Raw genomic sequence first — 11,310 nt, forward strand, 5'->3', positions numbered from 1 at the left:
TCTTTATAGTTTTTCTTTTCAAAAAAAGTTACGCATATTTAAAATATTCAAAAACTCTATTTTATATTACATTGTTTTATCATTTATTAATATATCTTTAAAAAGTTACTTTTATCACATATTATCATAATCGTCTATCTTTCTTTTAATCTTGATAGTGTAAAATATGTATAAAGCTTTATTGAAGAAGAAGGACATTAGATTAGAAGAGAAGAGTGGCAAGTTATATATTTTTAGAAATTTTATATTTCATAATACAAAGAAAATGTGGTGAAATAACTGAGAAAAATATTTTTTAAAAAATAATAAATGATAAAATAATTTATGTTTTGATCCAATTATCTAAAGGCACAAATCAATATCTGCCTAATGTTACATTTTTCTTAAATCATAAAAGCATAGAATGTAAGGGTATTTGTGAGTAAGGTTGGGTTAGATTTCATCCAACTTGATTAAAATAGTTTAAGATGAATTAAATTTGGCCTATGTCATTATTTTACCAAATCCAATCTAAATTAAATCAGTCCAATCAATAGTAAGTTGAATGGGTCAATGGATATTCACGAATGAGTATTTTACAATTTAAAAATGACATTATTTTTCAATTAATTTACATTATAATTTTTTGAATGTTTATAGTGTATACGTATTTTAATTTAAGGATAAATTAAATCAAAATAAATTTAAAAAAGAAGAAATTAATATATAGGTGGAAAAATGTGGAAAACACTTTATCAATTATTTAAAATTAAGATAATAAAGTATGAAAAGTGGCGTAGCTCACAAGGAATGAGAGTAGTCTTGATCTTCCAATTTTACAACAAGAAAAAAATCTTTGAGAGGAGAGTCAAGAATCAACGTTATTGGTGATTAAGAAATATATTATTCTATATAATTTGTTCACGTCAAGGTAAAGGTGGTGCACTAAGAGAAAGAGAAGTTTGTCACACTACTCCTATTGATCAAAATTTGTCATGGTTATAAACTTTTCTTTTATGACTTTTGTGGTTATTGTTTGGTACTATGTAAAAGAGAAATTTAATTTGTTAATTAAGTAATTGGATAGCGATTTGAAATATGGCATGAAAGTTTGAAAAAAAAAGTAGTTTAAAAACTAACAAAGAGTTCTCCAATAAAGACGTTGCAAGGAAAATATGGAAAAATAAAATACTAAAGTTAAAGAAAGGAAAATGGTGTTGAGTGAGAAGATTTACTACCTTAATTTGAAATATAATTTTATTTCCCGTTTCGTTGAAGTGTTGTGGCCTAAGTAGTATGGATACGGACATTGACACGATACGGATATGGATACAGAGATACAAATACGTATAATCTCTAAAATGTATGACACAGGGACACAGATCTATATATTATATAATTTTGAATTGTATAAATTGAAAATAAATATTTATGTGTAAAAGTATGTTTCAGATTCTTTTGAGAGCAGGAAGATATTTGTCATGACTCGTTCAAAAGAATTTGTTCCTTATTTTTATAATCATAATAAAAATTTATACAATAAATTTGAATTTTTAGAAAAATATTGTATTAATACCTTTTAAAATTGTGTTAGAACCGTACTGAAATTTTACAAAATTCAACAAATATTTTTTGAATTGAACACTTTACCAATAAGTGTCATACGAGTGTCCTACGAATATCAACACCGATACGTGTGTCCGACACGGATATGTCATTTAAGAAAAGTGTATGAGTATCAAGTAAAGTGCCCACACACGTTCTAGACATATTTGAATTTGGTCTCGTGGCTCAAACAATAGTGTTTATCACTTGTTGATTTTTCTTTTAAGCACCTACTTATAAAGATAACTGTCATTTCTTTGCTTCAACAGATTTTTGGCCCTCTCGTCAAGGCTTTTGTTGATATTTTGCACATTTTTTATTTTCTCCTCTTGATTTTTTTGAAAAAAAAGACCAAATACTAAGATAAAATGTATTTACAACATACATTAAGACTCACATTTATGTTTATACTTTTTATAGAAATTAAATTAATTGAATGTTAAAGTACCAAAACTAATTTCAAATTTACTTAAAATTGACATTGATCCCTTTTAAGCTTTTATGGACAAAGAGTCTATTCACAAAAAAGGCAAGAGACATTATTGGATCAAAGACCATTGACATTTGCATTCTGAGCAGAAGTATAAGAAAAGAAAAGAGAAATTTGCTACAGGATACTATTTTATTTTAGGTTAGAGATAATCTACCACTAGAGGTAAATAAGCATATTATGTTACTTTATCAACTAAATGTTTAGTTGGTGAAATGCATTAAATTTTATCTTTTATGTCCTTAATATAAAGTAAATGATACAACTTGAAGATCTCTCAATGATTATCTTTCTGCAAACTCACATGTAAAACATGGAAGAGGATTCAAACAAATGATAAAAATTAATTTTAAAGATGAAAAAATAATTAATTATTATATTAATTAAATTATATATTATTTTAAAAACTAAATATATTATTGATATTTAAAGTATTTTTTATTATTAATAAATATTTTTTAAATTTATATTTAATTAGTTATCATTTTAAAAACTAATTAGTTGGTAGCTAAAATCTTGATAATTAATTAAATATTAATTTAAAAAATTATTTATTAATAATACAAATAATTTAAATATTAATATTTTTAAAATTTTAAAATAATATTTAATTTACTTAATATAATAATTAATAAATATTTTTAAGATTAATATTTAATTAGCTATTAATTTTAAAAACTAATTAATTGATAGCTAAAATCTTAATAACTAATTAAATATCAATTTAAAAATTATTTATTAATAATTAATTTAATTAATATAATAATTAATTATTTTTAATGATTTGTTTTTTAGTTAACTCAACTAAATCTCTTTATAATATACTTTGTAAGAAAATGTATCCTCTACTCTAGTTTTTAACTAAAAAAATAAATTCATCCTCTCATTTATTTATAAAAAAATAGTGATTTGTAAGAAACTTTCTTATTTATTTGAAATAATTACAGAGCCTATATAAATGACTCTGTATAGAATACTTTTAGTAGTTACTTAGAGAAATAAGTAATATTTTTACTAGAAGTAGCTTCAAAACACACTTAAGGTAAAATTATCACTCTTAATCTTTTTCTCTTTTTTATTTTGATAGAAAAGTTATTTCAAATTTTTTTTTAAAAGAATACACAACTCATCTTGTTTTCCTTATATATGTTTACACTAATAAAGATAAATATAAGTTGAAAGGAAAAAAGTACACAAATTTTCCTGTATCTATTTAGATGGGTATAAAAACATAGAAAATTTATAAAAATTTATAGAAATAAAAGAATTAAGTTAACTATGAAAATATTTGAACTCCTTATTTGTTAAACTTTTTCATTTTTTTATTTTGAAAAAATTATTCGATTCTTAAAATTTAAAATCAAAATAAAAAAATCATCAACCATTTCCATATACAAATTGCATTTCTCCTCAATTTTCTCTTATAATTCCATTTTCACGGCATCCGATTAAATCAAATCTTTTAAGAATAAAATATAGCATTTCTTACAGTGATTAAAATAGAAACTCGGTCAATTTAGAGAAACTAAAAGTGCCTTTTTAAGAAAAGTGTATTACTTTTTTGCATGTGCTTTACTAAGTCTTAATTCCTAACATCTCATGTGGACCTCAGCATTCTGGGCTTTCCAGGCCCATACTGGCCCATGACAAACCATACCCGGGCCCGTAGAAGAAGCTTCTCAGTACCCGAGCATGAAATTTTAGAAATTTTAGAAGGAAAAAGAAAAGAAAGAGTATTGGATAAGCAAAGAAAAGAGGAAATAAAAATAAAATAAAAGAATAAAGAATGATACCATGGAATAAAGTTGCGAAAGATTGACCAACTGCTTAGTATTTGTTTGGATCTTACACGTACTCCAATAACGCCTCGCTGGCACATCCGAAACTCCGCCACGTGGCCTGAGCTTGAATTCCGACCTAGTATTAGGTTAGTGTGGAACTTGGAACATGGAAGAGCGACAACGAACGAGTGACGAAGAAACCACACCGTTCAACAAGTAATAACTGACATCATAGTCATCGTCATCGTCGGTTCAGAAGTAGAATGAAGCATAGTTTGTGTTTCTGAATTGTGAATTGTTTGTCAGTGGCGGAGATGAAGGGAGAGACGGCGACGCTGGTGCTGGTGAACCTGGCGGGGATAATGGAAAGGGCGGATGAGTCACTGCTTCCGGGAGTCTACAAGGAAGTGGGAGCGGCGCTGCACACCGACCCCACCGGCCTCGGTTCCCTCACTCTCTTCCGATCCATCGTTCAGTCCTCCTGCTACCCTATCGCCGCCTATCTCGCCGTCCGCCACAACCGCGCGCATGTTATCGCCCTCGGCGCTTTTCTCTGGGCCGCCGCCACCTTCCTCGTTGCATTCTCCTCCACTTTCTTCCAGGTCACCGCTGTTTCTTACGATACAAGTTACAACTCTTCAATTCATAGGAACGGGAAGAGTGTTTCTAAATTAGGGATGTCAGGGTAGTAGAATCAGTAATCTAGGTCTTTCACTACCAAATGCATCACGAATCATGAATGTGTTGGAATATTTGCGGATGTTTTCTTTAATATCTCGTCAACTATTTTTTTCAGCTTATCTACTTGAAAGGACTTCAATAAAGTGGCATAAGTTATTTTAGTTGATGAGAGAAATTCAATTTATTTTACTTTTTTACGTGTTTATAGAAAAAATTTAGCTAAACAGAATCATCTGAGATGATTTTAGCGTGTCCTTTGTTAATGGAAGTTTGTCTAGACTTTAAGCCTCACATTTCTGGTAAAAGCATTGAGTTGGGGATATCACCTTATAATTTTTCTTTTGTTATAACATGTACCGTCTTTGCTACCATAATTCTGAATAACTGATATCTGTCTGTGACATAATAAGTAAGACCAAGAGGTTTAGTACTTTTGAAGGTGAAGGTGAAAGGAACGAGCGTCAAACCACATTTTACATGTTACAAGATAAGAAGAGCAAAAAATAAAAAGAAGGAAATTTGTTTTATCACACTGAAGTGTGCTTAAAAAATGTTACGAAATTGGTGTTGAAGACTATGTCTCCGGTGCCATCCTAGTGTCATTGCATACCTTTTTGCCTTACAAAGAAATAGTATTCAAGACTACTCTAATTTCCGAAAGCATATATTTGTTCATTGCCATTTTTCCTTTTGTATTAGGCAGTAGGCAAACGTATGAAGTCCTTGAAGCAATGTCGGTCTAACTGTTATGCTATTGTAGCTATATGACTGATTGTATTCACTTTGAACTTTGAAGTCATTGTATTATAGGTAGCTTTGTCACGAGCATTTAATGGGATTGGCCTTGCGCTTGTAGCACCTGCAATCCAGTCTCTTGTTGCTGACTCAACTGATGATAGCAATCGTGGCATGGCTTTTGGATGGCTTCAACTAACAGCCAATGTTGGTTCAATTATTGGTGGCCTCTTCTCAGTGTTGATAGCTCCAATAACGGTGTTTGGAATCCCTGGTTGGAGAATTTCCTTTCACATTGTTGGACTAATAAGCATTATAGTAGGTGTTTTAGTATACCTCTTTGCCAATGATCCTCACTTCTCAGATAATGGTACAAATGATAGAAGGCAAGCTCCAAATAAAACATTTTGGTCTGAAGTGAAAGATCTGGTTCAGGAGTCCAAGTCAGTTTTGAAGATTTCGTCTTTTCAGATTATTGTTGCACAGGGTGTCACTGGCTCCTTTCCCTGGTCTGCTTTATCATTCGCACCAATGTGGTTAGAGCTTATTGGCTTCACCCATAACAAAACTGCTTTCCTCATAGCTCTGTTTGTCGTTGCCAGTTCTATTGGGGGATTGTTTGGAGGTAAGATGGGAGATATTCTCTCCAAGCATCTTCCAAATTCTGGGAGAATAATTCTGGCTCAGATAAGTTCTGGATCAGCCATCCCCTTAGCAGCACTTCTTTTGCTTGGTTTGCCAGATGATCCCTCCTCTATAGTATCTCATGCTTTGGTTCTAATAATTATGGGACTCCTGATATCTTGGAACGCTCCTGCTACAAATAAGTACACATTTTAAACTATTCTTTAGTTTGTCTGTTTATTTAATCATCTTTCCCTTAATAGGTATAGTATTTGCTATAAACAGTCTGGAAATATCTTGCACACCTTCCAACTTTTGTTATGATGATTCATCAAACTTTTATGTTATTGAATGTATGTTACAGTACTTACATTGCTGATTTGTTAAACTCATAAAGTCCTCTCTACTTAGGCTAGTGACATCTTAATTTGGAATGATTTCCATCTGAAACTTGCTTACAAACGTGGTTAGAGCAAACTGACTTGTAGTATGGTTATTAATAGGTACCTTCAATTAGCCCTACTAAATATTCAACAGCCGAATAATTTCAAAATTTTCAAATTTGCTTTTGAATTCTGAAATATATTAAATTTTCTTTGGGTTTTGTGCATAACCGGAACAAGTTTTTATTACTTAAGTGCAAACTATTCTGCATCTTCCTGTGGCAGAAAGATAGTGCTAAACACAGCATAATTTATTGCTTTTGTTGTGATCTAGAGCTGAAAGATAGCTGTGTGATTGTAGAAAAGATTGTTCAAGTTATATGTTTATGCATGGCTTAATTTGTCCCCTGTATGGACATTAGTCCAATTTTTGCAGAGATAGTTCCAGAGAGATCCCGAACAAGTGTATATGCCTTGGACAGATCTTTTGAGTCTATACTATCATCTTTTGCTCCCCCTGCAGTGGGGATTTTGGCTCAGCATGTTTATGGGTATAAGCCCATTCCTGAAGGGTCTAGTGAATCTCAAGAGATTTTAACAGACAGAGAGAATGCTGCATCATTGGCTAAGTCTCTTTACACAGCAATAGGAATCCCAATGGCTATCTGCTGTATAATCTACACATTTCTTTATAGAACATATCCAAGAGACAGGGAACGAGCGAAGATGGGGGCTTTAATAGAATCAGAGATGCGGTTAATTGAATCAAGTGGTTTAGCCATTGATAAAGAGTTTGAGTCACAAGAAGTATCTATTGCAGATTATGATGGTGATGGCGATCTTGATGGTGAAGAGAACACATTACTCTACCAGCAGTTGACATTTTCCAAAGAATAGACACATCACAATTTTAGAAGATTTGCCAAATGATATTTTAGGTCCCAACAAAGACAGGTTTCAAGTATATACTACATGGTGAAGAATTTTCAGGACTACATTTTGATAATTTTTTTGCTTGAATCATACATGAACAATCATAGATGAAACTGTATACGCTTTCATAGTTTTTGTCTTTCTCTCTTTTGAGGGAATAGTTCCCTGTTGTATGCAATTCAACTTTGTAAACTGTAATAGGTTGGATAACACTGAATTTAGATTTATTTGTTTTGGCTAATGTAATTGACATTCTAATTTCTTAAATATCTAGTGTGGTGTGAGTTTTCTCAGCAATTCAAAATACAAATACGGATCACACATTGACAGGGAGAACTAGAAGAAAAACAAAAGTGGAATAATATAAAAGTAACTTTCATCTCCTAAGAATGTAGGCATTTTTTACCAGTAACTTTCATTCTTGAAATCAGTTATATGTAATTTTTTGTTAAAAGAATACTAAATATGAAATTTTTTCTTGTTGTTTCATGAAGTTTTTTTTGCATTCTATAGAATATAAAAGTATAAATATTTATAATATTTCATGTCTGTTAGAAAATTAGAAAAGAATAAATATATTTTATTTTCGAAAAAAGACATGTTCTGATATCTATACATTTTATGTCCACGAGAATGTGGGAAATTACCTTTATTCCATATTCTAAATTATTTTACAATTTAAAAATATTTCTAAGAATGTGGAAAGTTAGCCAAATAAGTTTTATTAGATATACCTAAAAGTAATATTATTATAATATTTCTAGAAATGTGAATAATGTGAATACAACATCATAACTTCAAATAAAGGTCTTTTAGTTATAATCTTCATCACAAATATCAAATCGACAATTATGTTAAAAATGTAAAAGTAATGATTAAGAATCAAAATTATTTTAAAAAGAAAAAAATAAAATTTACAATTGAAGATGATATGTAATGATTTAAAAACAAAGAATTACGAACATTCTCAACATTCACAATTTTTTGTTACTTCATAATAGACATTTAATGCCAAACAAGAATGCTGATTTTTATTTATTCCTTCTTCTTCTTCTTCTTTTCTTTCACAACTTTTATTTTCTCTCTTTTTTTTTTATTTTATTTCTAATTATCTTCGTTCCTTCACCACAATTGTTTATGGTTGTGATTTTTAATACAGTTTGTGAGATAGGTATAATACAGAAGGCTTGAGATGCGATTTCCATTTACAGAGCTGTAAAATCAAAATATCCCGAAGCTCATGGGCCAGACCCAACTCCTATAATGACGGGCCTCTCATTTTGACCCATTTACAAAAGGATTTTTTTTGGTGCACTCTCATACTTTTCTTCTGCACCCATAAATATTAAAAATCCCCACTTTTCCCTTAGATTTAAAGTTAGAAATCTCTTAAATTATACAATCCAGAACTTAAAATTTTTAATGGATTACATGATCTGAAAAAGTAGTTTAAAAGTTAATTTTAACTTATAAATTATATAATATAAAAAGTCAATATTGTATTGCAGATTATACCATTTAAAAATTCTTTTTTATTAAAATAATAAATTCCAGATTTCATAATCTGTAGCATGTTGCTGCTGAAGTAAAATCTGTAGCATGTTGCTGAAGTAAAATCTAAACATTTTTTTTTGAATCCACGACATAACACATGGCCAACAGGGTGGCAAAAACAATAAGGAACAACAACAAAGAAGTGGTTTTATGGGGATGTGAAAATCATGAGATGCAAAACAAAATAACTCTTAAAAAGAGGGTTAAGAAAATCCCCTATTTCACATAAGCCTATATTATAGGATTAGGGAGAGGGTTTGAGTGGCTTAGTCCATAGAATATTTTTACACTACATGATTACTTTTGGATGTTAGTTAGTTGCATCTTGTTTTACAGGTAATTGCATTATGCACCCTCATCATTTGAAGCGACTCCATGTAAATTTGAAATTTCAATTTTATCTTTTGGATTATACAATATGAAATCCATAATACACAAAGATGTATAATTGATTCTTCAATCTGAAATACATATTTTATGAATTTTTTAATTTTGTTCAAGTTGCTTAAATACAAAATCATTATATTCCAATACAAAATTAATTTTGTAATAATAAAAATATTTCGATAAATTAAGCACATAACAAGGTTGTTATAAATAATCATGTCATATACTACTTCTAAAAGTTCACGCACTACATATTTTAACTTAAAAATACAAAACCTAAGTACATAACAAAAAATCCTCCTCCCTCATCCGTGATGTTGTTGGGATAACTACAATGCACTTTGGGTTTTTTTCCATCCTGGAGTACCTTCCAACATATGTCCACAATCAATAATGTGTTGTAGGATGTCAGTGATCCTTCTAAATTACATTTATTGAAATGAAATTGGTCATTTAAAATATAAAACAAAGAATCATGGTAAAATAACAATAGATACAAAAGAAGATAAATTACTCACCAGACAAGCATAGTCATACTAAGATGCAGGTCATGTCTCACCATCATTCGAACTATGCGACTGATGATGTGGTAGTACAAACGATCAATCTTCGTCCACCCCATGAAGTATGTACAAGTGTGACATTGATCTCAACTAGTGCATGTATCCGATTGCACTTGATGATGGATGTGAAGCCACTCTCAGACCCATAACAAGGTGGTTAGTAAAGTGCAATCATCGAGCATGAATAACAACCACTCCTTCCAATGGTGGGAAGGTCGAGGAACCGTTTGCTCGAACCCAAACTGCCGCAATACACGCTTTTGAAAATGACCATGAGAGCACATCCCAAGCCAAATATATTTGAGAACATGAATATCACCTCAAACAACCTATTAAGACTATGGTTGTCATAAGGAGTCCATATCACCCCAACATGGATAACACCATCTAATTTAACGTGCACAACACCGACTATACATATATGGTATCGATCACATAATATACAAACTTAGGAAGAACCTTTTGATATGTGAGATTGATATACCTCCTTCCCATTCCTAGGAAGTTCTCACATGTCCACCTATTATGTCATCAACAAAACATATTCATATATTCAACTGAAAATAAATCTAAAATTTTCAAATTCTATATATTGTTTACCTATAAAAGTATGACATAACCACCTAGTTACTTTGTTTGGACAAAGTATGCATCCCTCAATCGGTCATACATGTAGGCGAGCGTGGCAGCTCCCCATGCGTATCCACCACACATCTTCAAATTGTTGAACAACGTCAAGTACAATACGTTAACATATGTTGCACTTTTATGAGCGAATATTTTGTACCCAACAAGATGCAACAAATAAGTATGAGTGCCAAACTCCACTGGCTGAAATGAAAACCTTATCAACGATCTCATGGCTAATGTTGCACAATGGAAACAATCTGATGTTAAGCACCGAGACCTCAATTTAAGGATGAGAGATCCCAAGTTTACTTAACTTCCGGTCGTGGGAGACCAACTTCAACTCCACTTGATCCTAAAAAAAATATGGCAATGTTTCTAATTGCAAACAATAACACATGACCAAATATAACTAAATTGTTTATTCCTTACTTCTCTCTCCCAGAGTCTTAAGGTCACGTGATCAACATAACTCAGTAGTAAAAAGGTATCAAAAGGCCTACCAGTGAATCTGTGATGCTCATAATGTCTTCTTGCAACTTTTGGCAATATATCACCACCAATGTCAATGGAAGTTTTCTCCTAGTCTCTTTTTGCGGATTGACGTTGTTGGTCCCTGTCTAGCTTTTCCTTAAGATGCTTCATCTTTAGTCCTAACAATTTCTCAACCAAATGCCAAAAAGGCCAAATGATTCCATTAAGAGTAATTTTTTTTTAAAAAAAATGCATTCCAAAATATGCATTCTAAAATTTATTAATATATTCCTGGATGCACAATCTAGAATGCATTTATGGATTTGAAAATGTATTTCAGATTGTGCATTTCAGAATGTACACAACACATCAAAATAGGTTAAGAATTGTGTAATCCATAATTTTCTAGATCACTCAATCCGAAATAAACCACCACCAACAAAAACAAAGAGAGATTCACGAAAATTAGCCTCTTCAAGTTGTACAGTGGGGCA

General features: G+C 31.0%; 1 protein-coding gene across 2 annotated transcripts; it reads left to right on the forward strand.

Moving 5' to 3' along the window:
- The first annotated feature begins 3,903 nt into the window (after positions 1–3,903).
- LOC137825742 (uncharacterized) lies at positions 3,904–7,478 on the forward strand. 2 transcript variants are annotated; one of them, XM_068631498.1, is made up of 3 exons: positions 3,904–4,457; positions 5,347–6,098; positions 6,701–7,478. In XM_068631498.1, the coding sequence occupies exons 1-3, from the start codon at positions 4,170–4,172 to the stop codon at positions 7,173–7,175; spliced, it is 1,515 nt and encodes a 504-aa protein (XP_068487599.1). In that variant the 5' UTR covers positions 3,904–4,169; the 3' UTR covers positions 7,176–7,478. The 2 variants fall into 2 exon arrangements, with proteins under 2 accessions (XP_068487599.1, XP_068487600.1); XM_068631499.1 differs by having other exon boundaries at positions 4,010–4,457; positions 5,333–6,098.
- Positions 7,479–11,310: the final 3,832 nt, after the last annotated feature.

Source organism: Phaseolus vulgaris, chromosome 8, assembly GCF_000499845.2.
Source record: "Phaseolus vulgaris cultivar G19833 chromosome 8, P. vulgaris v2.0, whole genome shotgun sequence".
Taxonomy (NCBI): domain Eukaryota; kingdom Viridiplantae; phylum Streptophyta; class Magnoliopsida; order Fabales; family Fabaceae; genus Phaseolus; species Phaseolus vulgaris.